General features: G+C 47.8%; 2 protein-coding genes across 5 annotated transcripts; one reads left to right on the top strand and one right to left on the bottom strand.

Moving 5' to 3' along the window:
• Nucleotides 1-23,719, bottom strand: TUBGCP2 (tubulin gamma complex component 2). Of its 3 annotated transcripts, none has more exons than XM_064716502.1 (19): nt 23,679-23,719; nt 22,375-22,520; nt 21,221-21,393; nt 19,749-19,877; nt 19,300-19,479; nt 16,241-16,400; nt 15,702-15,909; nt 14,921-15,120; nt 14,284-14,473; nt 13,619-13,764; nt 12,853-13,033; nt 11,754-11,934; nt 11,389-11,561; nt 10,252-10,380; nt 9,690-9,810; nt 7,229-7,372; nt 5,922-6,050; nt 5,070-5,233; nt 1-263 (listed from the first exon to the last, which is right to left on the bottom strand). In XM_064716502.1, exons 3-19 carry the CDS (start codon nt 21,368-21,370, stop codon nt 158-160), a joined length of 2,691 nt encoding a protein of 896 aa, XP_064572572.1. In that variant the 5' UTR covers nt 21,371-21,393; nt 22,375-22,520; nt 23,679-23,719; the 3' UTR covers nt 1-157. The 3 variants fall into 3 exon arrangements, with proteins under 3 accessions (XP_064572572.1, XP_064572573.1, XP_064572574.1); XM_064716503.1 differs by lacking the exon at nt 23,679-23,719 and adding an exon at nt 23,347-23,593; XM_064716504.1 differs by lacking the exon at nt 22,375-22,520 and having other exon boundaries at nt 23,679-23,715.
• Nucleotides 23,716-27,352, top strand: ZNF511 (zinc finger protein 511). 2 transcript variants are annotated; one of them, XR_010440746.1, is made up of 6 exons: nt 23,716-23,958; nt 24,068-24,141; nt 24,953-25,154; nt 25,252-25,376; nt 25,662-26,061; nt 26,210-27,352. XR_010440746.1 is itself a non-coding variant. In XM_064716508.1 (6 exons), the coding sequence occupies exons 1-6, from the start codon at nt 23,728-23,730 to the stop codon at nt 26,889-26,891; spliced, it is 888 nt and encodes a 295-aa protein (XP_064572578.1). In that variant the 5' UTR covers nt 23,725-23,727; the 3' UTR covers nt 26,892-27,352. The 2 variants fall into 2 exon arrangements, 1 of the variants encoding a protein (XP_064572578.1); XM_064716508.1 differs by having other exon boundaries at nt 23,725-23,958; nt 25,662-25,847; nt 26,822-27,352.

The raw sequence follows: 27,352 nt of genomic DNA, 5'->3' as shown, positions 1-27,352 counted from the left end.
TTTTTTTGTTGTTATTGTTATTTAATTTATTTTACAACACACAAACACATCATTGTACAACATAGTAAAAAAAAAAAAAGAGCAAAAAAAGCCTGAAACATTACAAACAGGTCAGGAGAGTGAGGGCTGGCAGGGGTTGTGGCAGGGCGGGCTGGGCTCACTGGGCAGGCACGGCCAGGCGGGGCAGCAGCGGCGGCGCCTTGCGGCTGCGCTCGGCCGACATGTGCTCCAGGCGCTCCGTGTAGAAGCCATTGAAGTCCAACCTGAGGGACAGAACACACCTGGGCAGGGCAGGTGGCAGCAGGAACCCCCCCAGGACACCCACAGGGTGCTCTGGTCACCAACTCTTGTCACCAATTGCTGTGGTGTTGGAACAATTGCTGTCACCAATTGTTGCGGTGTTGTTGTGAGGGTCCCCAGGACAAGGTGAGAGACAAGAACTGACTCCCAAGTTCTCAACAACCTTCTCAACTAGAAGGCTGATTTATTATTTTATGATATTCTATTATATTCAAATAAAATTATCTACTAAATCTACACTAAAGAAAGAGAAAGGATGCATCAGAAGGTTAGAAAAGAATGAATAATAAAAACCCGTGACTGACCAGTCCGACACAGCTGGACTGTGATTGGTCATTAATTAAAAACAATTCACATGGAACCAATCAAACATTCACCTGTTGGTAAACATCCTCCAAACCACATCCCAAGCAATCAGATAATTATTGTTTAAATCTCTTTTCTGAGGCTTCTCAGCTTCTCAGGAGATTTTTCAGAAAATACCACGGTGACACCAGGGAGCCCTGTCCCTGCACGGGATGTGTGCTGTGCCATGGGTGTGGTGACACCCTCTCTGTGCCAAGCCTTTGGCAGGGAAATGCATCAGGAATCTGTCCCAAACACATTGGGAAGGACCAAATGCTCACAGCTCCTCTGCAGGCCACACAGAGGTGTCCTGAGTGGACAAGGGTTGCTCAGGGTCTGCACCTTCCCAGCCCTCCCCAGCACAGAGTTCAGCACTAACTCCCACAGGAAATCCACCCAGCACCAGGAAATGCTGAGGTTCCCATCCCCACCATCCCCTGGCTAACACCAGGATGCTCCCCATGAATCCACAACTCACCAACACCTGCACATGGCCAGAAGTTGCTCAGCCACAAGTGACACTTGGAAAAGCCTCTCCAAAGCACTCACCACCAGGGGTACCACCACAACCCCACCTCCCTGATAATCCAGAGTGATGCCACCCAGCCCCAACCTGCTGTGACCTTCCCTTGGCACATCCCAGAGCACCCACGGCCCGTGCAGCTCGTGTGCCCTGGATCACTGAGCAGGCAGGCAGTGACAGCCCATGAATCACACCAAAGTTACTCTCTCCCTTTCTCAAATTAGGCTGCTCCAGTACCAACTGAATGGGCACAATATTTGAGTTTCATGTTGCTTAACAACCTCACACAAACGGCAACAAATTGTTCCTTGACATTTTTTGGTGCCTGCAGAAAACAGAGCCTCGACAGATGGAATTTATCTGTTGCTCTCTCCTGGCTGAAAAGCTTTACATTGCCTTCATCCTCGAGCAGCTGAACCAGGGAAACCTGACACTGAGGTGAGAGCTCTGGGCAAGTTTTGCTTCAAACACAAGGCCAGGACTTGCTGCTTTGAGCACCTGCTCCATTTCTAAAGCTGCTGCATGCCCAGCTCAGTGACTGGCAGATTTTGCTTGGCTTCCCCTTCAGCTGTTTTTAGTTTCAAGTGATCCCTGATAACCATTTCTTCAGAATCTCTGTGGTGCTCCCTCAGCATGTGCTTACGTGCCAGTTTCTTCATTTGTGGTGAGGTTTGCACCACTCCACGTCCTGGTGACCTACTCTGAGCTCAGCTTCCTCCACACTGGTAAGGGAAGGATGCTGGTAACCACACTGATGTATGAGATTTCTAAGAATGAGGACTTAACTAATCCTGCTGAGAGAGCTCTCTCCACTGTAGCTCTGCTCCTTTTCACTCCTGGGATGTGTTGGAGTGGCTGGAGAGTTCCTGCACTCCCAAGGGAAAGGCTGGAGAAGGGCTAGGGCAGGTTTAGGTTGGATTTTAGGGAAAGGTTCTTCCCCCAGAGGGTGCTGGCACTGCCCAGGCTGCCCAGGGAATGGGCACAGCTCTGAGGCTGCCAGGAGCATTTGGATACTGCTCCCAGGGTGGGATTGTTGTGGTGTCTGCAAGATCCTTGTTGGGGCCCTTCCACCTCAGGAGATTTTCTGATTCTATTCTATGACACACTGAGCAGGACTTGGGCACAGCAGAGATCTGTGAGCTCTGGAGGAAACCCTCTGCATCTCCATCTCCTGTTGGTTGATGCCACAAATAAAATGTCTCAGTTACTAAGTACCACAAAATGAATAAGTGCTAACCAGGATCAAGTAAATGATGAGCAAGTACCAGAACTGTGAATTTTGTTATTTATCTGACATGTTGATGATCCCTGTTGGAAAGCAGTCCCATAAAAAGGTTATAAATTAGAAGAAAAGTGTGGTGTGTCTTACAAACTCTTCCTTATAAACTCTCTCAAATATGTTATTTCAGATGGCAACTGTCTCCACTCTGCTTCTCAGGTTCCTGTTGCCATAGAGCCCAGGCCTGGAGCCAGCAATCCCTCCAACCTGAATGGGAGCTAAATGTCACCTCTGGGTGACATTCACTGTGGGGCTCCCACCCTTTCACCAGCCCTGAGCAGGGTCTGGAAAGGTCCCTTGGGCTGCTCACACCCAGGAATTCTGCTGAGGAATTGGGGATATCTGACAGGAAAGGTCCCATGGGCTGCTCACACCCAGGATTTCTGCTGAGGAATTGGGGATATCTGACAGGAAAGGTCCCATGGGCTGCTCACACCCAGGATTTCTGCTGAGGAATTGGGGATATCTGACAGGAAAGGTCCCATGGGCTGCTCACACCCAGGATTTCATCTGAGGAATTGGGGATATCTGACAGGAAAGGTTCCATTGGCTGCTCACACCCAGGATTTCTGGGTTGACAGGAAAGGTCCAGCAGCTCCAATGCCTTGGTGAAGACTCAAGTGGTCCCAGAGAGTCCAGACTAGGGGGGACTTGACAGTGGTGACAGCCCTGGTGGCATAAGGACAGGGATGTGGGAACAAAGGGAGGGCAAAGCAGCCAGACCCTCCTCTGAGCCTCTGGGTGCAGCTGGGTCACTGTCCACAGCACACACCACAGACAGCAGCACTGCATCATCTGCACCATCACTTCTCCTTTCTCCTGAAGCAGGAAGTGCTGCTTGCAAAACCCAACCTCTCTGTGCTTGGGAGCAGCAGCTGCAGAGGTTTCACAGCTCAGGAGTCACCTGCTGGCCCAGCTGAGCCCCAGTGGGGCTGTGACACTGATGGAGCAGCTCCTGCTGTGGCACCCTGGGCAGGACACACAGCCAGGCTGTCCCACTGTCCTGGCACAGTGTGACATTCCCACCATGACAGAGTTGGTAATTTGGTCCTCAGCAGTGTGCTGGCCATGTCCCCTGTGCCCTGGGATCATGGGGTGAGCTGCCATCAAGATCTCCTGGATGGGGAAGTCATGAGCATGAACATGAACATGAACAAGTCCCTCTGTTAAAACTTGTATTGGAGATGGGAAAAATGTTTATAGAAAAGGATAAAGGAGGAGAGCTGGAGCACTGAGGAGCAGTGAATGCTCCTGCCTGGGTGACTCAGCTGCCTGTGGCCCCAGTCCCTGAATCCAGCCCCAGTCTGGATGCTGCTGTGACACCAGGCAGTGATGGAAGCCAGGGAACAGGGAGAGCTGAATCCTGCCAGCCTTTCCTACAGATGGATCCTGCCTGGAACCTCAACAGCCTGATGATGATGATGATGAACTGGGATCTCCAGGCACATGAAGGGTGACATGAAATGTTGAGAAGCCACAGCAGCCTCTCCCAAAAGGTCCTGCAGAGATTTGGGTGCCCTGGTTAGTCCTGACAGGAACAGTAACCACAGCCACACAAACAGTTTTTTGGAGGAATTCCAAGATGAGGAGAAGACCTCTGGCTCTGGTTACTTCAGAGCTGGAGCCAACCTGAGTTCTTAGGGCTGTGGAGAAGGGCTCCTCACCCACATTCCCACGTCATGGGCTCAGCAGCACCCACAGGGGCAGCTCTGGGGGCTGGGAATGTTCCCCTGACAGGGGATGAATAAAAGCAGGAGGGCTCAGAACACCAAGCAGCCCTGGGGCACTGCAGGACAAGAAGCTCCCAGAAGAAAAGGACAAGTGGAAGCACAGTCTCCTGTGGGAATACTTCACCTAACAAGGGTTTGCAAAGTACCAGCAATCCTGACAGCCCTGACAGATGCTGTCAGAAACAGCACCAGGAGGGGACAACAATCTCCTTAAAAAACATTTGTGAGACATTCCCTCTCTCTCTGCTCTCAGGTGTAGCACATCTCAACAGAGCTGTGGGGGTATCAGCCACCCAGAAAAGATATCCAGTGCAGATGGACAGGGAGCAGAACATCCAGGGGTTTTTTTTCTTGAAAAAGCAACACCCAGCAGCAAAACTTCCATCAGCTTTCTCTTCCCTCCCATCCTGTGTACCTGACTTTTATGTATTTCTGAAGGAATTTTCATTTCCAAGAAGATGCTTATTGAAATGAATGCAATATGGGAACTTAAAATAGACACTTTATGATCAAACCTTTGCATGATTTTCTCATCTTGGAATGCTTACCCTGTAGTTGGAAATTGGTTTATTCACTGTCTCCACAGCGAGACAATCCCCAGGAAAACTAACATTACATTTATAATATTAATGGACAAATTTCACACAATTCAAAGGAATGTTCTGGGGTTTCCTAAAGCCTAGGGTTGAAATGCAAAGCAGAATGGTCTGGGTTGGAAGGCACCTCAAAGCCCATCTCATTCCAACCCCCTGCCATGGGCAGGGACACCTTCCTCTAGCCCAGGCTGCTCAGAGCTCCTAAATAAACACATTTCTCAGCTATAATGAGCATTTCCTGAGCTGAACCTGGGACCTGGGGAGGGGAACTCACAGACAGGGAAGACCTGGCTCACCTGTAGATGATGTTGAGCATACTGTGCTCACAGTCATTGGTGCTGTACACGCTCAGCTTGTCCAGCAGGTCCAGCAGATGTGTGGAGAAATTGCTGTCAAACTTGTTGATGGTGGCTTCAAAGCCAGATGTGAGGTGCAGGCTGTCAGCATGCTCTGCTAAAAGCTGCCAAGACAAAGGCAGAGTGGCCCCATGTGGGTGCTGATCTGCACAAAGTGATTCCCTCCATTCCCTAACCCACCCAAGAGCACTGCCAGCAAACTTCACTCTGAAATAAACCTTTCCAAGTCCTTGGTAGCTAACAGCCCTGCTGTGGCCAGCCTGGGAGAAGCCCAGAGCAGATCCCAGCTGAGTTATCCACAGATAAATGCTGCCAATGCTCATTTTCAAGCAGGAGGAAAAGCCAGCAGGCAGAAAATGTGTGTTTCCTAAGACAGGCTGTGATCTCTGGAGCTCTGTGACTGCAGGGCTGATGCAGATGTGCCAGAGGGACAGCAGGATCTGCCAGCCAGAGTGAATCCCCTGTGCATCCAGACAGAGAAATATGGACAAGCCACATCCCCAGGTATGAAAGCCATGGAGTGCAAAAGCCCTGCTCACACTCTGGGAATGGTGAAGTGCTGGCATTTCAGAAAGCCTGGATGTGGCTCTGCACAGCTGAAAACACAAGTAAAACTCAAACACCAGTGCAGGGACTGCAGTGGGAGACAGGGTCTTCAAAGCAGGCTTTGAGAACTCCAGCAGAGCTCCACACTGCCCAGAATTCCACAAAAATTGTGGTTTTGGGGCCAGAGGTGGTCTAGAAACCAGGAAGGGCTACCTGCACGTGGCCACCCTGGCCAGAGAGCCCCACCTTGTTGGTCAGCTTCTTCTTGGCAGCCTCCTCAGCACGCTCCTCCTCGGTGGGAGGGCCCAGCATGGTGCCGTGCTCCAGGGTGAGCCTCTCCATCTCATTGTCCAGCTTCATGCTCTGGGTGAACCTCTGGCGAGGGGACAGCGTTGGGGACACGGTTACAGCTCATTTCTTCCTTTGTGGCACAGCACGAGGCTCAGCTGTGCCCACCCCAACTGCCTGCAGAGCTAACTGTGAGTCTGAATTCAGCATGCAGGTCTGAGGCTGGAAATGGGGGTGTGGATTCTGTCCCCATCTGTCAGAGGTGGGGCAGCTATCTGCTGTTAACTGGGCAGTTTTATTTATCTCTTCTACAATCAACCCTCCCTCCAGGATATCTTTTCTGTTCATGGGCCATTAATTATTAATTATCTTCTGCTCATGGGCCATTAATTATTAATTATCTGCTGTCCATGGCCAGTGAGTGTCCCTGCATGGCTGATCCAATCCCATCATCCCATGGGGAGATGCTCCGCCCAGGGGAGGAGCCAAGCATTCCTACCTGGATCCAATCTGAGCTTTGGGACCCCACAGCAGCCTCTGCCCCCTGCACTGCCAGAGGAGCAGCTTTGTGCTGCCCTGCATGGCCAGAGGGAGCCCAGGCCCATCTGCAGCAGCCCTGGAGCTGCAGAGGAAAACTCCCCCCTTGTGCAGGATCCCTCTGCAGCAGAGCCACAGCTGGCACTGCAGGAGGGCTGAGCCCCCATGGATGGGGCTGGGACACCCCCTGGCACACAGGGGGCAGGGCATGGTCTGGCTCTGTTTATCTTTTTGTACCATTGCATTTGTATTTTGATTTTCCTAGTGAAGAACTGTTATTCCTACTCCTATATCTTTGCCTGAGAGCCCCTTAATCTCAAAATTACAATAATTCAGAGGGAAGAGGTTTCCATTTTCCATTTCAAGGAAGCTCCTGCCTTCCTTAGCAGACACCTGTCTTTTCAATGCTGGTACACAGATCTCTCACAACCCACTGGAAAGTGAATTTTAGAAAAGCTGTGTGGGCTCCCTCATGCTGGAATGCACCCCTCACCTCACCCTCAAGAGAGATCTCTACAGAGCCCTACAACTTACACCTCAACAGAGGGAATTTGGTCCATATGAACCTGATCTCAGCATGGAAAAAGGAGGATTTTGTGGAGTAAGAAGCCACAGAAACCATTTGGGAGAGGTGTGAGCTGTCAAGCCCTAAAGCTGCAGACAGAGGGATCAGAGACAAGTCCATGTGGGGTGGCACAGGGGCTGTGACACAGGGGGGCTGTACACACCTGCATGCAGTTGGTGAACATGACACACACAGACATCAGCTTGGAGAAGATCTTGAGCAGCTCTGGGTTGGTGAGCATGCAGTCCTTCAGGCAGTTGTCCAGGAAGCTGGTGTGGTGGCTCAGGACATCGTCAATGTTGGATGCCTGTGACAGGACAGCCCAAAAATGACAAACCAAACCATGCTCTGCCCCAAAGCTGCAGCCCAGCACCCTTCACTGCCCACAAAATGCTTGCTTTGATCACCCAAGCCCTCCCCATGAAAGGATGGAGTTATCTGCTTTATGAACTTGCATTTCCTTTGTTTTTAAATCTGCTTGTCATGGCCACTCCCACCTTCACATCTCAGTAAAGTCAGTGAAAACAAGAGCAAAAGGGAAAAACAAATTGAAGAATCTTAAATGTCAATAAGCTTATCATTAAAACATACAGGCTATTCAGAAATATGCTTTAGGAGCCAATAAGGAGCTGGGACATGCAGTGTTGGGAGGATTCTGTAGGATTTTTGTTCATCTCTGCTACTCCAACAGGCTGTTTCAGTCTTGAGTTTTGAATGAGAGATTAAAACTCCCTCTCACTCTGCACGGTGCTGAAGCTCAGAACACAAATCAAGCTTAGGAAAGAACCACAGGACTAAAATTGCCACAGCATCCACACTGCTCCAGCAGGACCAGTGCAGGAAACCCCTTCCACACTATGGGGGTTTTGGAAGGAATTTTGAACGAGTTAGAGATGGGATTTCTGAGTTTTTAGATGATGTGGTTTATATTTCTTATTTTCTACATAGGTAGGAAGGGTGAGTTTGGCTCACATTTTTATTGTATGGTTTAGAAGGTTACAAGACCTCTAGTTACAAGATCTTTTAAGGATTTATTGACCAATAAAACACTGCTAACAAGGCTATTTATGTTTTTGACCCACTCCTTAAAAATTTTGTCTTATGGACTCATGCTACAGCTTTCTTAGGCAATCATGTTATGACACACAAACCTACAGCACTGCATTTTAAACTTTTTGCTTACCCTTGTAACTACTTTTATTTATTTTATTTTTGTTTACCCTTGTAACTACTTTTATTAGTTATTAATAATAACAAATATTATTTATTATTTATATTTATTAATATAAATGTATTATAAGTACATTTATACTTAAACTCTAAAACTCTAAACTTTTCTCTACTTAGCTTAACATGTCTCTGCTTTAAACTATAAATCCACATTCTCACTTCTAGCACCTGAGTTTGGAAGCCTTTTCCAAGATCTCAGATCAAATCCTGTGTTTAATTCTAAGCTTTAGTTTACAAGCCCAAAGTTCTGAGAATTCCCTGCATTTTGGATTCCAACACCACAACCCTTTAAGCTACTGCAGAACAGGAATAAATGCAGCTTTCTAATGAAGATGATGATGAAATTGTGTGATGTTATGAAGATGAAGATCCCAGCCACAACTTTAGGAAGAGAGAAGTGTGACAAATAAAATGCACCATAAGGCACTACATGAGACCAGTGAGGATCATCCTTTTCCCCCCTAAAATACAAATTAAAGGAGAAAACAGGGACAGGATAACTTCAACAACAGCTTCCATGCAAGCACAGTAAACTGAATGATATATTTTGCAAACCTAAACTTGCAACAAAACTAAGAAATAAGTACAATTCCCAGATTATCCAGGAGCTTGACATATGAACTCTTCTCATTCAGAAGTTCTGCCAAGAATGTGCAGAGACACTCACAATCCTAGACCTGCTCCCTCCTGTGAATTCTCCAGGAAAAAAACATGACAGGGCATCAAAATGTTGGCTAGCTGACCCCCAAAACCTCCTTGGGGCACAGGAAAAACTAAAGCAGGATCAGATGATGCTGAAGAGCCACAAGAGCTGCCAAGAGAGCTGATTGCAGGGGTGTTGGGTGGTTTGGTACCTCAGAGGAGTGTTTTGTGTTTTTCAGGGTGTAAGAGGAAAAAGATGCACAACCCAGAGGTCTGATCACAGGGTGACTACCAGAGGGAATGATGATGATGATGATAATAATGGTATTTTTTAAACCAAGCATTCTCTGCATGCCAGTCCTTGGCAGTTTCATGGAAGGGAAAGCACAGGCTCTACTTTAGGAGCACTGTAACTCAGCCAAGGAATCAGCTGGAGATGCCTGGACTGGTTTATGACCTTTGCACTCTGCATCCACCTTCCTTTTGCACAGCTCTCTCTCTCCTGTGCATGGGAATGTTGAGCAGAACCTGCCCTTACATAACAGGGAGCAGAGTGAGACAGGAGGATGCAGCACAGGAAAGGGATGTATGACTAATCAAGCAGAAAGGTGGTGCAGAACAGCAGCACTCTGCAATGTGGCAGGAACAGCAGCTCCCAGATATTTTAATGCCTCCAACAAAACCAACAGACAGCTGCAGTTACTGAAATTAGGCCTTCCATTTGTTAAGCCTTCCATTCCAACTTCACTCACCAGCTTCAGGTTCTTCTCCAGGATGTGCCATGTTGGCTCCATCACTTCAAACATCATGTAATACTGGATATTCTGCACAAAATTCAGCATCCGCTGCCGCAGTGTGAAAGCACCAGCAAACCTAGGGGAGAAATCACACCCACACAGCTCAGAGCTAGCAAATGCCACGGAGAACTAGCACCAGCCTTGCACAGCCAAGCACAGAGCTAAATATTTCTGTCCTAGCAAATGCCTTGCTGCAGTGTGAGAGGGATTATAGTCACTGCAAACCAGCTCTGAGTATTTTTCATGGCTTTTCATCAATTAGTAGAGTCAGAGTTTTGAACCTGGCATAGGCTTTGAATATTTGCTCATATAAAACTAACATTTTGATATGAAATATTAAAGCAACTTTACAAACAGCTATTGAGTGAAACCTAAAATGTTACAAATTGATGTCTCTGAGCCTGCAAGACATTTTTAAGGATCTTTTTCAGCTCAGTATTGTCTGAGCTATGTCATGAGGTATCTAATTAGCAAGAAGGAGACCCAAAACTGAAAAAAACCAAATAAAAAGCTGTACCACTTAGCTGAATGCAGGGAGAACTGTTTGGCTGTCTTATTGCTGATCCAAACATTGCACAGCTGCCTTTCCACGTGCTTGCAGTAGAACATGTGTCTGAAAAGCATCTGGTACCTTGTCAGTGCTTTCCTGGAAAGAAAGGAGAAGCCCATCCAGATTTTGAAGTCCTGCTCTGATTGACAGACCAAGCTGTGAAGGCTGAGGCTGCTCAGAGGTAAAGAGACTTTACACAATATGTTCCTCACGCCTTCAGACACACACAGATCTGCACTGAACCGAAGCAAGAGAGCCACATTTGCAACCCCCTCCCAAAGAATTCCTCTCCAAGGAGACCCTCCTCCATATTTCCTGCCAGTGGGTTCATCACCAGCCTCCTAAATTCCCTCCAGCTCCAGGCAGGGGTCACTCACATGGGCTGGGAGGGAAGGTTCAGACACTGTGGTCACCATGCTAAGGCTGAGATGGTCACCCAAGAATTCACCAGGATTTTAGAATTTAGCCAGATTTTCCAAAGAAGGGGAGGCAAAGCTGTAACCAAGCTCCAGGCAGCATTACCCCAGCAGCAATGCACTGTCACAAGCAGATGGGGCTGCTTATTTATAGCTCTGGGACTGGATTCAGGTCTGTGCTCAGACACTTGGGCGTAGGTGTCTGCAGAGCTCCAGTCGATACAGTTCAGGAAACCTTACCAAAATCCTATTTTCACTTCCATAGCTACCACCAGAGCTAACACACTGTGTTGGGAAGGAAGAGACAAAATCCCAAAAGCGTCGCGTCGTTGGGAAAGTCTCACCGATTCAATGGAATTTTTAGAGGGGAAATTAAGGGAGGAGTTAATTGCTGGCATTCAGCAATTTGGAATCTGCCACTCTGCTCACTCAGTGCTGCTTTTCCCATTTGCTTGTGGCTTGCAGTAGAGTTTTACCAGGGAAACAAGGAGCAAATTCCTGCAGAATTCCATTTGGACCCTCACAGCTCAGTTAAACGCAAAATAGCCTGTTAGAGAAGCAACAGCCTGAATTCTTTGAGTCTGCAACCAGAGACTGCTCTCCAGCTTTGAGGAATGTTTGATTCCTGCATGAAAGGCCTCTTGGGAGAGTACCAGTCTGTTTTTCCCTCAGTGGATTGATGCCTTACCTGTTTATGATGAGGGACAGAGGCCACTTCACAATGTAGTCGAAGGAAAAGGCCTCCAGGCCGCTGAGGGTGAGCTCTGTGGGCTCTGCACTGATGATGGCTTTCTCCTGCTTTGTTTCTATGGCCAACACCCTCAGCAGCTGTGTGATGAGGTCATGGGGCATCAAGTCAATCTGTAAGGGAAGAGCAGGAAAGAAAATGAAGCCACAGGACACCCAGAGCTGCTGTGGAACAGCAGCAAGGTGCCCAAGGTCAGAGTCACTGCTGTCACACCAACCTAGGAAGCAGCAGGTTCTCACAGGCACACAGATCTCCCAGACCTTCTGCTCAAAATCAATTTATCTTCTGCTTCCACCCATCCTCACCTTTAAATCATCCTTGAAGGGATCAGTGTTGGCTGTGCTCATTCTCAGGGCTAATTCCAGCAGAGCCTCCAGCCTTGTTGTTATGATGTCATCCACAGGCTTCTTCAGTTCCTCCTCTGTCAGATCCATGAAGTGAACAAAAAAGTCCCCTTGATCCATCAGGAAATAGTGTTTTATAGATCTGCTCAAGAAAATGAAAAGATAATTGATGACTTTTCTTAAAGGTAATCCATATCAAACCTAAAGGAAGAAATGCAATCAATTAAATGAGCCTGGGGGGTTTGAGCACAAAATGTTTCTCTTTCTGGAGAGCACACAGCCATAAATAACCAGTTTGGAGATTAGTCTTTTATGGATGTCTCCTCCCTCCTACCTCCTCAATCAGGACACTTCTGTGCAGTCAGATCAGGGCTGCTGCTGGTGTTTTTTTGTCCAGAAAAATGAAAAAAAACCCCCAAAACTCCTGGGTGTGTTGTGTGCAGGCTCCTACTGCTGTCCTGAACAACTCCCAGATCTGCTCCAGCCAAGGGGCAGCTGCCAATTCTGAGCAGAATCCTGCACTCCTCTCAGTGAACAAATATCTGTGCTGCTTTTTAAAATCCAGCAGACTTTTGCTGTAACAGGACACATGAACTTTGATGTTCACCTGGCACCAGGGAGAGTTCCCAGTGGTGGGCACAGAGCTTGGAAGCAGTTCTGAGATGAGCCTGAGGATTAACCAAGTGCCTGGCCAGAGATCACTCATGATAACTGCAGGCTTTGGAGCAAAAACAGGAGCACAGCCATAACACAGGGTGGCTCCACACTCCTGATCTGGGCTAGACAAAGCCCTGACCTAGTTTTGGCAACAGCCCTCTAAGGAAGTTGGACCAGAGACCCCCCAACATCTTTCCCACTCAACATTTCTATAATTTTAAACTTTTTTTTCCCCTCTTCAGGGAAAAAAAAAATCCAACTCTTATTTTTTAGGTCAACCATTCTAAATGGAAATAGAGAGAACACCTTGGTAATATCCCAAGAGAACAGAGCTAACTTCAAAAATTTATGTCCCTTAGCAGAACCAATCTATTTATCATGCATTTAGTAAAATAAATCCAACCTTAGGTGAGCCACCAGCTCTTTCTCCTCCATCAGGAAGTCCAGAAGAACTTTGCTGGCATAGTTATATGCTTTTTCTATTTGCTCCACATAGGCTCTCTCCTTTAAAGTGTAGATGACCTCTTTGGCCACAGGGCAGGTGACATCTCGCCCACATTCCCTCACAACATTTAAATATTTGCCTGAAATGAAAAAGAAAGAATGTCCCATAATCATCCCTGCTGTACAGCCAACAGGGAAACTTCCACACCACTCCCTTCAAGAGGAAGATGTGCTGATAAATGTTTACACTGTGTTGTGCTGAAAGTTGTGTGGAAAGGATTTAGGCACCTTTCAAAAGATGATACAGAATTTTAAAATAGGCAGCTGGTATCACATTTAAGGAGATTTAGAAATGGTTTGGTTTCCCAGTGGTGACAAAACATCTCTGCAGGTGGCCTGAAACTCTTTTTTTGAAGTCACTTTTGGAGGGCTTTGTACAAGGGTAAGAGGTTGAATGTTTAAATTAACACTCAGGTAGTCAAAGCTCAGCTCCATCCAGCCAGAAAACCTGCTCACAAAACAGCAGTGAGACAGACAGCTCCCCTTGCTGCTGGGCTCCTGTGCTGTTTCATTTATAGGGTTTGGGATTCCTTTTAAATCTGACTCTTCTATTGCTCTCATTTAAGCTGGACAACCCCATAAAGTGGCAAGGCATGGTGACATTTCCCTTCTCCTCACACAAGACCAGCTTGTCTCAGGGTTCCTGCCACAGCAGAAGCACCTACCTGTGCTTAGGATTTTGTCAGCCATTTTCTGCAGGAAGGAGGGGATCTGCTGCTGGACAACAGTGTATCTCTGATCCCAGTACTTGTCATTATAGTCCTCCTGAATCTTCTCCTTCTGCAGCTCGTGCTCCTCCACCATGAACTCACTGAACAGTTAAAGCAGATGTTTAGGGGCAGGAAGTGGCACAATGAGGATTACTGGTTTTGACCTGCAAACTGGCAATGGGATCTATCAGAAATAAGGTCTCATGAGCACACATCCAATCAAGAACTGAAATTTGTCTGTTTGTGAAGCAAGAGGAAAAGCACTATGCAGTGTCTCTGATGATCTGCAATGAGAAACAGAATTTTACAGGGTTCATAAGCCAAGGCTAAACATTATCTGTTTGTCAGTGCAGGGGTGAGGAAACACCTTTGTCACCAGCACAAAGGCATTAATTTCAGATATTTTACCTTCAGCTTTGTTCCCACCTTATGATTCTGAAAATGTGGGAAAGAGAAATGCTGCATAAACTATCAAATACATCCAAATGCTTTAAATGACTCTACAAAAGCCAAAAAACTTCCAAGAGGGTTGTTTCAGACCCCCAGGCAACACAGACTCAACAAAGCAGATCAGAATTTCTGAAGTTTTGCATTTAATTTCATTTTGTACTGTTCTTTACCTGTATGGATCATTAATGATGCCTCTATATATCCACTTTTCCAGGATTTCAAAGTAAGGCACGCTGGCTGCCTTGGTTAAATACAGGCACAGCTCCTGGGCCTGGCTGTCCCCTGTGTAATTGAAAGTCTTGTCATGGAGCAAGCTCAGGGTTGATCCTCCCATACACTCACCCTTATCCACAGAAGTAGCTGGAATTAAAAAACAAACAAACAAAACAACAATATTAGAACTTACAACTTGAAAAATCCTGAAATAAAATCCCCAGACTGGACATGGCTCCCTGAGCTGCCTCTGTAGCTGTAAGCAAGGGGCTGGATAGAAATTTCCAGGGATTATAACCACACAGAGCTGGGGAAGAGTCTGGAAAGGAGCTGAGGAGAGGCAGCAGTGGTGGATCCAGCTGATGGGAAGGGCAAGGGCTGTGAAGGTAAAAGGCCCTGAGGTGCCTCCTGACAGCTCCAAAGGCTCATTCACCCCTAGAAGCTGAGTGCTCTTCTCCACAAGAAGTGCAGTGCCCTCACAAGTACAATTCCCCTGGGGTTTTTTCTTCAATAAAGCAGGAAATCCAAATGGGACATGCCCTGCCTGTTTGGCTACCCTGCAGCTTCCACAACCTGTAAATTCTGGAAATTTACCCAGTGAAGCCAGAATCTCCAGGGTCCTCATTGTGGGCTGGATGTAAAACCACAGCTTCTGCAGTGACAGCAGGCCCTGCCTCTGAAGGTGCTCCAGCTGGGTAATTAATATCATGTATTCCTTGATTAGAGTCCTCATGGCTGCAGCCAGAGCATGATTTACCTGTCCATACTCGAAGGAGGACTTCTCCTCTATAAACCTGTAAAAAGCAAAATGAAAACTCTGTCAGACAATGCAATTTGTGTGATTTTCAGGAAGTTCTGCTTTCAGGACACTGTGCAGGCACACCAGTAGATCCCATGCTGGGAATCACACCAGTCCCTCTCCTTTATTTCCCATCCCACATTTCCTAGAAGGGAAAGCTGTGGGAAGATGCTTCCTCTCCAGCCACAAGGGAATTAGAACCATTTGTAAAAGCACTGTGTAGCAAGTGGAACCAGCACACAAAGGTTCTCTCAGTCCTGGATGTCCAGAGAGGAGCAAAAAGCAGGAAATATGGGGAATTTCATAGCAGAGTGGGAAGAGAAGCCAGAATAGGCAGATACACCATACCTGCATTTTATTTGAAATCACCAAGGCTAAAACTGGAAAGAACAAAGCTGTGTGAATGAAAAAGTGAACTGGCAGCACAGAGGAAAAACCCAGCAGAGCTAAAACTGACCCAAATAAATTGTCACTCATTTTATACCCCTGTAGCTGAATTTAAGCATGGAATCCAACACCTGCACAATGGGAGACTCTCTATTCTCACAGGAGATCTGACAAAACCCAGCTCAGTACCTGGTGACAGCAGAGTAACTGGCAGCCACAGGAAGAATCCTGGTCACCAACTCCTTGATGGACAAGTCCAGGTTTGGATCAAGTGAGAAGGCTCTGTTCTGCCTGCCCACCAGGGCCTGTGCTGTGATGTACCTGCCATCCACTCCAATCAGCACGTACAGCAAGTCCTCCACAATCATGGATTCCTGGGAGGCCAGTGGCAAAGTGCCTGTTCCCAAAGAGGAGACAAAAAAAAAAAGACAAAAAAAGGACAAAATGTGCCACCTGTTTATATCTTGTACTTTGATTTCCTGGAAAACAGAATCCATTGCTCATTCCTACCCAAATCCAGCAGGCAAATCCTGCCACCCAAAAGTGCCCAGTTATTCCCACACCAACAACTTCCCCAACCTGCCACCAAAATATTCAAATAACCAGAAAACAGCCCAAAGAAAAGAAGTGCCAAGAGCCAAGTTTTGCTGAGTGTGAACATCTGGACAGCATTTCTGTTTCTGACAAAACACCACAAATGAATGCAATTTCCCCTGTGTTTCACATACCTATTGGTACTGTTGTGTCAGTGCTTAGGCTGGTGCCAATTAAGAAATCCCCAATGAGTGCAGGTCTCTCATAGACCCAGGATGGAAATACTGGAATGGGCTGCCCAGAATTCTTCTTGTTCTGCTTATCCCGGAGGATTTTTCGGGTAAGCTCGAGAGGCTGTTGGAGAAAGAGAGAGGGGAAGAAAGGAAAAAATCAGGAGACTTTCAGAAGTCCAGGAAATGTTTAATTTCAGGGAGAAATTGACTGCAAACCAATTGATGGACTTGGGAACAGAAAGGAGAGTAGCTGGTATTTCAGTAGCATGGTGGAGGGTTTAATTTCTCAGGGCCACCTAGTCTATTTGTCCCACTGCTGCAAAAAATTCAATTTTTTAAATATATTTGACCTTTTAATGTGGGGTTACATCAAATCATGCCTTTCTGCATCTGTCCCCACTGGCTTGGCTGCTGGGGCACACCCAGGGAAGCAGAATGGGGACATGCACAAGGAGCAGGCAGTGGTTGCTGGTTTAGAGAGAGCACCAAACTCCTTCCAGAAGCACCAGCATCCTGTTCCAGGGGCACTGAGCACCTCTGAACTCAATGCCAAATGCAACCCAGACAAATCCACCCCCAGAGAGCTGGAAAATGATGGAGTTTTTTGCTCTGAGTGGGAGTTGGCGAAGGAAGTGAGCTCTTGAAGACTGAAAGACTCTCCACCCCCAGCTCTGACACTAAAATAAATGGAGTGCAGGATCAATCATCAGCTGGGGAAGCTTGTGAGATGCACAGCCCACGTGAACATTTGGAGCCCCAAGTGCACAAAGCCAGGGCTGGTGAAGGCCATTGCAGAAACTCCACAGCTGTGAGTGTGTGTGTGAGAAAAGGGATAAGCACAGGCTCGTTTGACTTTCTTATTTACATCATGTGTGGGAGATCTGCTGAAAGGACCTCGATTTCCTCTGCTCCCCTCACAGAACTGGGACTTGGATGTGGAGAAATAGGAAGCATCAAGCAAGGTGCCAGCAATTCAAAGGATGGCTAAACCTATTAAACTGCAAATCTCAGTTGGTTGTATGAACATGTTCTGCTTGGGAGAAGGGCAGCCACCAGTGGGTCTTCCCAAATGGCAGGCAGGAAAAATTTCTTTTCTGAGAGAGTGGTTAATCATTGGGACAAACTCCTCAGGGAAATGGTGGTGTCACCACCTCTGGAAGTGTCCAAAACATGGGCAGAAATGGCAGCTGGGGACATGGTTTAGTGGGCATGGTGATATTCAGTGGAGGGTTGGATTTGATGACTCTGATTTTATTTTATAGCAAGAGGCACTATATTCATTCTATATGTTTATTCTATGTTTATTCTATAACAAGGGAAGTTCTGTTGCAGTTCAACCAGCTCTAGTGTGACTTTGTTAACTGGCAGAGGTCAAAAAAATCAACATTTTGGCTATAAAGGACACATCCACCTGAAAGGGAACACTTAACTTTGCCACCTTCATGAATCCTGGACCAAAAGTGGTCCAAGCAGTAACTCCAATCCCTGCATGATCATCTCTCTGTCAGTGCCAAGCAATCCCAGGGCAGATGGCACTTGTGGCACTGGTGACAAAGCACAAGCCTCAGGGGCATGAATCACCTTCCCTCTGCAACTCAAAATTCAGGTCACTGTCACTACAGGCTTCAGCAACAGCCTGGAGAAAGCTCCCAGGGCTGAGAACCAACCCTGAGGTGGCACCCAACAGCCCTGGCACAGGGTGGCAGCTTGCCACTGTCATGGTGGGGCACCTGCAGCTGACATCTTGAGCAATGGCAGTGCCAACATATACAGAGGGGGATGAAGGGCTGGTCTCTGAGCTCCACAAACACCTCCAGCTCCATCTGTGACCCTCACAGACAGAACATCTGGTCACAGGCTGAGCAGAACCAACAATTCCAAGGAATGTCCTCCTGTCCCAGCCCTTACTGACCCAACAGGCCTGAGCATCAGGCCCTTTGAACACAGCTGCAGCTCTTTAAGTCTGAAGAGACTGCAAATGGAGCAGCAGGGAGCACAGATCTTGGCTTGTGATGGCATTTCAATCCCTCTGGCTGTGAACTGCACATCCCAGGGAACGGCACTTCCAGGTCTGTCCTCTTTTAGCAAGTTCACACATAAATCCTGGTAAGAAGATCAGTTATCTCACTGGAAATTCATCTTCCCCTCATGATCTAAATCACCCACTTGACTCAGACTGTCTGTGAAGGATCAGGATGAGTCAGGCCCAGTGTCTGTGCAGTATTTCAGGGGATGTGGGACAAGGCTGGTCTCACCACTGCTGACAGGGTGAGGGGTTGGATCCTTTGTTTAGGATTTGAGTTCTCCTCCACCATCACATTGATGTAGAGCCCTTCAAGCTGACACCCAAAGCATGGGACATGGAATAAATCCATCCCTCTTGCCACTGAGGGCCTGAAGTGATCTGGGGCTTGTCCCCTGTTAGATTTTGCTGACCAGACATGAGAAGGCACTATGGACCTCTGTGCATCTTTTCTTCTTTCCCCTCTGTCCAAAAAACTCTCCACACACTTTTGCCCCTCTGCCTTCTGCAGCCAAAATATCCTTATCTTGACCCATGAGTTTTTCACCATTTTTTCTCTCCCTGTCTTGTTTGGCAGGTCAAGCTACCACAGTGCAGTTTTTTATACAAATAATGACAGGAAACAGAATTTAAATTTTAAGTAATAAACAGCCCTTTTGCACTCTGACTTCACAACCTAGTGCTGCTAATGAAATGTTTAGCTGTTTGCTAAGCCTGGTTTTCCTCTTCCTTTGTGTCTTTTCCATGATGCCAGGTTGCTCCAAGCCCTGGCCTTGGGATGAAACACCCACAGCTGCTCTGGGCAGCTTGTGCCAGATTCCTCACAGAGAAGAATTTAACTGTGAATTTTACCTTAGAATTACCTCAAAGAATGTAAGCTTAACTGACTGGAATAGAAAAAAGCCAGTTTTACAAGGAACAGCACCAAGATTTAACACAGTCTGACTATGAGAAGGGAAGATTTTGTGCCCAGAGTTGGGAAGGAAGGGCTTTGTACCTGCTGTGCACTGGAGCTGGCTGTGACACTGCCCAGCTGCTTGCGCAGCTCCTCCAGCTCCTGCAGAGACATCTTGGAGGTGGAGCAGGGGATGGAGAAATTTGTGCTGCTGCTGCTGGTGCCTGCATTTGCTGCCAGTTCTGCCCTTTCTTTTGCATTTTGCTGCAGGTAGTGGAGTGTCTGTACATAGAGAAACAAAGAAAATGTTTTGTGAATGCAGGGCAGCACAACTGAAAGCAAGAAACACATGACCATGTGTGAATCTAACCCCAAACTCTGTCCCAGTTTTCCATGTCTTGGTGGATTATATCAAGAGGAGCATAACCCTCAGCAGGGCTTTAACAGAACTGCTCATTTGTTGATTTCTACAGATTTCACTGAGCTTTACCATAAATCAAACATTGCATTGTTGCTACTCCTCAACACCCAGTTCTAAAGGAGGAACCAACCTCTTTGTCTTCGGTGAGTTTGGACAGCAGATAAACTAAAGAATCCAGATGTCTTGTGTTTTTAGACTTCAGCTCATCATACTTCTTTAAAAAATCTTCAGGAGTTCGAGAAAACTCTGCTATTTTCACCTGTAAAACAGCAGGTTAATATTAAATGGAGTTATAATTAAAATGAAATGGAATTAGAGCAAACACACAGCTCAGGCTACAAAGATGCCAAGTTTCAGACAGAGCTGGAGACTTCCTAGCACTTAGAGCTTGACTAGTGGATTGCTTTTAAAAATGAAAACAAAAAGATGTCTTATAGCCACAAAAGCTATATGAGTTATAGAGCTATAAAAGTATATGAGTCTGGTCATGAGTGCCAGGCTTTAACCTCTAATATCTGGGAGATATTCAGAAGAAAAAAGTCATGTTTTAGTCATATAATTGTATTTTATACCATTTTCATTTCATCATGTACAGTAGAAGAGCAACCCCAGTGTAGGGAATAATGTGCTCTGACTCCATGATTTCAGAAGGCTGAGCAATTGCTTTATTAAGCTATACTATATTAATTATTACTGTACTAAATGACATACTAAAGAGATACTATACTAAAGAATAGTATAGTATTTTTAGTATATTATTAGTATTATTAGTATACTATACTAAAAGAGATACTAAAGAAAAACCTGTGACTGTCTGAGACAGCCAGGACACAGCTTTGACCCAACTGGCCAAGGAATCAAAACAATCTTCACTGTGTCTAATTAACAAACCACTCTGGGTAAACAATCTCCATAACACATTCCACATGTGCAACAACAGGAGCAGTGGATAGAAATAAGAATTGTTTTCTCCTCTTCTCTGAGCTTCTCCCAGGAAAAATCCCAGGAGAAAGAGAACAGAATCTCTGTTCAGAGAATGTGAATACCACAATCATGGGATCAAGGAAAGGTTTGAGTGGGAACTTTAAGGTGATCTTGTTCCATGGGCAGGGACACCTTCCACCATCCCAGGTGGCTCCTAGCCCTGTGGGAAGGGAAGGGAAGGGAAGGGAAGGGAAGGGAAGGGAAGGGAAGGGAAGGGAAGGGAAGGGAAGGGAAGGGAAGGGAAGGGAAGGGAAGGGAAGGGAAGGGAAGGGAAGGGAAGGGAAGGGAAGGGAAGGGAAGGGAAGTTCAAGGTGATCTTGTTCCATGGGCTGGGACAATTTCCACTATCCCAAGTGGCTCCAAGCCCTGTCCAACCTCACCTTGAACACTTCCAAGGATCCAGGGCCAGCCACAGCTTCTCAGGGAACGCTCCCTCCTAATATCCCACAAAACAACCTCCTCCTTTGAACTTCCCCACACCCCAGTCCTAACATTCCTCCTCTCCCTCAACCACTCCACCTTTTCGCCACCCCGGACCCAACCATTCCCTCTTTTTCCCATTTTCCCTTGCTGAACACCAAGAGGACGAGCTGCTATTCCATCAGAGGGTGGCAGGACCTTGGCACTGTGGGCAGAGACGTTGGTGGTGACGTAGGGCGTGCGGTTCTTCTGCAGCAGCTCGATGTAGACCTCGGCGCCCTCGCCGCCGTGCACGCGCAGCAGGCTCAGCAGCTCGTTCACGTCGTGGTGGATGCGGAACTCGCTCATGCTGCCACCTCCTGCCACCAGCCCTGGGGACATGGAAACCACAGGGGTCATCACACTGCTGCAGGGGAAACAGATCCACCAGGGAAAACAGATCCAGCAGGGAGATGCTTCTGGAATGTGGAGATGTTTGGCTGGGGAAGGAGGAGGAAAGCAAATCAAGCAGGGATGCTCCTGGTATGGTTTGGGACAGAGACTCAAAGCCTGTCTCATTCTGGTGCCTCAGGTTTTAGATTTTGTGTTTTTCAGACTCTGTGCTGCTTTAGGTTGCACCTCTGAGCTTCACATTAAGGGATGGTGAGCTCTCTGCACAGAATAGCTAAATAAAACAATTCCTTCTCTAGCTGGGGACCAAGGACAAGTGATCCAAATGAGCACAAACAATGGTGAACTGAAGAGAGAAAAACAAGCAGGATGGGACTGGATGGGCTAAAGCTGTAACCGGACAATTTACTCCAATATGCAAATGGAGTAAAACTTATAAAAATGTGACACCTTGTATGTCCATTTTGTGCCCATTTTGGTTCATTTTTGATGCAGCCCTGGCTGGGCTCTTGTGCTGCCCAAGGTGGATCCATGAAAGAGATCTCTTTAATAAATCCCTGCTTCATTCTCTAACTCTGTTCTAGGTCAGTGGTCTCAAAGCCTCTGTTCCACCCCCTGCCATGGCAGGGACAGCTCCCACTATCCCAGGCTGCTCCAAGCCCCCTCCAACCCAGCCTTGGACACTTCCAGGGATCCAGGGGCAGCCACAGCTGCAGCTGGGACAGCTCCAGCCAGGAACTCTAAACCTGGGGGAGAATCTTAAGCTGAGGTTGGCCAGCAGAGGGTTTTTCACTCAGAGGAAATGCTGGAAGCACTGCTTGGTGTCCTGACAGGCTGACCCTGCTGCTGCTTCTGAAATCACCACAAAGCAGTTTTCCAACTTTAGCATCATCCTATTCCACTGCCCACTTTACTAACTCCACTCAAACACTGCAGAATGCTTAAATAACTTTAATACTGACACAGAACCCTGAGATGAGCTCAGCAGGTCAGAGCCTGGTGCTAAAAACACCCAGGTTGTGGGGCCAGTCCTGGAATGGGCCATTCACTCCAGAGCTGGACTTGATGATCCTTGTGGGTCCCTTCCAGCTCAGAACATCCTGTGATTCTGTAAATCAGAAACAAGACCCTGAGTCAGGAATCATGGAAATAAATAAGGGAGATTCACGTGACACAGACTGTATCAAGCAGATACAATCCAGATCCATGTATCAAGCACAGGGACACACTTTTGTTTTGCCAAGATCGTGGAATTCACTTAGGCTGGAAGGGATCCCTGTGTGAAAAACGCCAATCACTTGTTTTTAAAATTTTAAAAGTTTAATAGTAATAAAATGGTTATAAAAATAGTAATACAATTAGAGTAATGATAATTTGGACAATCTGAATTAGGACAATATGAGACAATAGAGACAAAGAGTTATGAATGTCCGGGTACCTTTTTCTGGGCAAAATAAGCCCAAAAAAGGCCCCACGTTAACAGAGGATTAACCCTTAAAAGCAACAGCCTGTTGCATATTCATACACCTCATACATGATGCATAAATTCCATTCAAACACAGGATTCTGTCTGGGCAGTGTCAGCTTCTGCCTCTGAATCCTGACAGCGCCTTTGAGGTGGGAAGAAATTCGTTTCTTCTGACAAGAGGGCAATAAATTCTTTCTCTCTGAAAGATTTGGGTGTCCTGTGGCTGCTATCTCGCTGCAAGTCCTTTCTTTAAAAAAAGTATGCTACATAGCATCGTTTCTATTTTAACATTTTGTTATAACCTAAAACTATATTTACCACACTACTTAAGAGAATTAATACAGCATTACTTTCTAACACAACCCATATAATATTCATTTGAATATTTGCTATAAGCCAATCATAAAATACACCATTTTTCACACCTGCAAGCCTTGGTCCCACTCTCCACTCAAAACTGACTCACATTAGAACAGGCTGGTGCAGTTTAAGCTTGAATCTCTTTAAAAGCCCGCCTTCCCCACCACCTGGGGCAGTGATCCTGCAGGGATTTCCGGATGAAATGTCTGTGGGTCAGGGAATGAGGAGGAGCAGCGGGAGCTGGGCTGGCTCGGCTGAGGGCCTGAGGGGGCACCGCACACGGAACAGCCAGCGGGGGGATCGCCATCGCCGGGATGACCCTACAGGCCCGGGCAGCACCTCAGCTGCGCCTCATCCCACCCTCCATACCCTGCTCTACCCTATCATACACTATCTACTAATTAAATTAAATTTAATTTAATTTCATCCCATCCCTACCTGCCCGCCCGGAAGTGCCGCCGCTGGCGCCGGGAAGCGCGCCCCGCGCATGCGCCCTGGGCGGCGCGGTAACCTTGGCAGCGCGCCCATGCGCATGCGCCCTGCGCGCCTCGCCCTTCCCGCCATGCTGCCGCTGCCGCCGCACCTCCGCCTGCTCCTCCGTGAGGGGCTCCCGCCGCTCCCTCAGGCTCCCCCATCCCCGCCTGCCTCTCTGCCCACACCGCCCTTCACCTTCAGCCCCCGCCGCCTCCAGCTCGGCCCGCAGCACCCGCTGCTGGAGGTGAGGCGGGGCCGTGAGGGGGCCGCTGTTATTGCGGGGCTGAAGGGTTCGCGCTGTGCCCCGAGCCCTGCCCGCCCCACAGACAGCGCCGCTCTCTGCTCCTCTCTAGGATGGGGACGTGCACAGGCACCTCTACCTGCAGGGCGTCCTCACCAGCCTCGAGGAGGTGGCCGAGAGGCCCAAGTAAGTGAGGTGGGCTCTGAATCCGTCTGTCATGGCATCAAGGAATGGTTTGGGTTGGAAAATCATCTCATTCCTCCCTCCCTGCCATGGGCACGGACATCTTCATCTACCCCGGGCTGCTCCGAGCCCTGTCCAGCCCGGCCTTGGGCACTCCCAGGGATCCCCACAGCTTCCCTGGGCTGCAGCAGCTGGGAAAGCATCAAGCGGGAAGGCCAAGCCTGGGGGAGAATCTTGGTCTTGCTGTCATATTTAAAAGCCAGGAAGTCCTTTGAGTATAGTGTGAGTTTCACCTTTGGATGTCTCTTATAAAAGCACTGGCCTAGCAGGACTGTGTTGGATGACTGAGCTGTCATCCACAACTGCAACTTTTAGCCCAGACAGCTAATTTATTAATTAATGGCTTGTTTGTCCTTCAACAGGAGCACGATCTAGATGATCGTGGAGCCATAATGGTTAATAAGTTTCCAATGGCAAATAAGTTTCCATCTGCTGGCGCCATCATGATCTTTGTTCATTGCACCTGGCATTTAATATTAAATATTAGTCATATTAGTCATATAAAAAGCCACAAATGTTGTGGCTGCAGGTGTGGGCCTGGTGGAAAGTGTCCCTGCCCATGGCAAGGGGCTGGAGTCAGATGAGCTTTGTGATCCAATCCAAGATAAAGTCATCTAGAGGGGACGTTTGCAGCTGAAAATAAGGCTCTAATTTAGCCTAAAGTCATTATTTCCCTGCAGGGCTCTGATTTAGCTTAAAGCCCTGATTTTCCTGCAGGGCTCTGATTTAGCTTAAAGCCCTGATTTCCCTGCAGGGTGTCCGAGTTCAGCTGCCACATCTCTGGCTGCAGCCAGGTGTTTGACACACTGGAGGGCTACGAGCACCACTACAACACCCTGCACAGGAATGTCTGCTCCTTCTGCAAGCGCTCCTTTCCCTCTGGGAACCTCCTGGACATCCACATCTTGGAGTGGCACGACTCCCTCTTCCAGATCATGGCTGAGAAGCAAAATATGGTGAGCTGCCATGCCCAGCCCTTGCCTGGTGGTTGGTTTGTGCTTGTTTTTTCCCAGTTATGTGGGTTTTTTTTCCTTTCTCCTCCCTGCCTTGCAGTACCAGTGTCTGGTGGAAGGCTGCACAGAGAAGTTCAGGAGCAGCAAGGACAGGAAGGATCACTTGGTGACTGTGCACCTGTATCCTGCTGACTTTCGGTTTGACAGGCCCAAGAAGGTGAAAAGGTAACTGCAGAACTTTCCTCTTGAGGGAATTGGAGTTGTCCAGCTCTGAGGTGACCTCACTGTGGCCTGAGGGAGCTACAGGAAACATGGAAAGACTCTTTACAAGGGATGGGGTGCCAGGAAAAGGGGGAATGGCTTCCCATTCCCAGAGGGCAGGGAGAGATGGGATATTGGGAAGGAATCCATCCCAGATGGACTTGTTTCCTCATGAACTACCTTTGATTTCCTTGGCTCTGGGCTCACATGGCAGCTCCTGAGCCAGGATGTAAAATTTTATCTCTGCAGTGGCTCCAAGCACACAAACTCTCCTGTGGAGCAGGGCAGCAGCGTGCCCATGGATGTGAGCGTGGAGATGGCAGAGCAATCCCAAGGGAATGCCATGGAAACAGGGCCTGAGGAGAGCATGGAGATCTCCCAGCCTGCAGCCAGCCCCGGCCCCTCACTGCCAGAGAAACGGCTCTACAAATCCAGGTCAGTGCTCTGGCCTCAGGGCAACAGGGGCTGGGACCACTCCAGCTTCTCAGCCCTCTGCAGCATGGCTTGGGCTGCTCTGTGCTGAGGATAAACCAGGCAGGAATTCCAGGTGTGCTTCCAAGGGCAGTTTTGAAAGAAGGAGGTGTAAGGAAGAGCAGGCTGTGGGAGCTGTGTTTATCTGCCCAGCTGATCTCTTCCCAAGCTATTGCAGGTTGCTGCTTCTGCCCTCCTGCTCCTCATTCTCAACCACTGCAGGAATTCCAGGTGTGCTTCCAAAGCCATTTTGAAAGAAGGAAGGAAGAGTGGGCATGGGTATGCTGTGGGAGCTCTATCTGCCCTCTCTTCCCAAGCTATTGCAGGTTGCTGCTTCTGCCCTCCTGCTTCTCATTCTCAACCACTGCAGGAATCCCAAAAGTGCTTCCAAGGGCATTTTTGAAAGAAGGAGGTGTAAGGAAGAGCAGGCTGTGGGAGCTGTGTTTGTCTGCCCAGCTGATCTCTTCCCAAGCTATTGCAGGATGCTGCTTCTGCTCTCCTGCTCCTCATTCTCAACCACTGCAGGAATCCCAAAAGTGCTTCCAAAGCCATTTTTGAAAGAAGGAAGGAAGAGCAGGGCATGGGTATGCTGTGGGAGCTGTGTTTATCTGCCCAGCTGATCTCTTCCCAAAGTATTGCAGGATGCTGCTTCTGCTCTCCTGCTCCTCATTGTCAACCACTGCAGCTGCCCAGGTGTTAAATTTGGTAACACACCTTGTTGTAAACAGGCCTCCAGAAAGGAATGTGCAGAGTACACAGGAAATCCAACCAGTATTTCACTAATTCTTTAAATCATGTGGTGATTTACATGTCCTGCTCCTCGCACACCTTGCTCTTCCCACTCTGGGAGCTTAAAATGCCCCACAGATCATTCAGCATCCCAGTGAGCCTGGGAGGGCTGGATCCTCACGTGGATTAAAGGCTGTCTCCCTTTCCAGGATCCCTTCCACAATTTGTTTTGGACAAGGTGCCACCCGAGGATTTAAAGGACCACGGAAAAAAGTCTGAAGGTCAGTGCAGCAGCTTTGTGCAAGATGAGCCAGTGCCACCAGGGATATTTCCAGTTCCCACTCTGGAATAAACCAGCCAAACCAGTAAAGCTCTGCCAGCATTTGGGCACATGTTCCTGATGTCAGACATCACCCAACTGAGTTAAGAATCCTCAAGATTTGAGGAAGAGGAACCCAGAATGTGTGGTGAGGTGTTCAGGAAACTATCCTGCAGCTGAGGCTGCACAGGATTGGGTGTGTTATTTTTTCCCTCTTGGGGATAAAAAAAAATGGAATCAAGAAGTTACAAGATGACAAGGTGACTGTATGGAAGCTGGAATAACTGAGAAGAGAAAATGGGGGAAAAAAACCCCATTGGTCCTCAGTTCTGACTTCCTCCAACTCGCTGAAGTCTCCTCTGCACCCCAGCTCCTGCTCTGAAAGGTCTGTCTGGGCCAGGAGAAGCATTTTCACAGGGAG

Source organism: Zonotrichia leucophrys, chromosome 6, assembly GCF_028769735.1.
Source record: "Zonotrichia leucophrys gambelii isolate GWCS_2022_RI chromosome 6, RI_Zleu_2.0, whole genome shotgun sequence".
Classification (NCBI taxonomy): Eukaryota; Metazoa; Chordata; class Aves; order Passeriformes; family Passerellidae; genus Zonotrichia; species Zonotrichia leucophrys.
The sequence above is the reverse complement of the archived record's forward strand: the minus strand, read 5'-3'. Positions and strand labels throughout refer to the sequence as shown.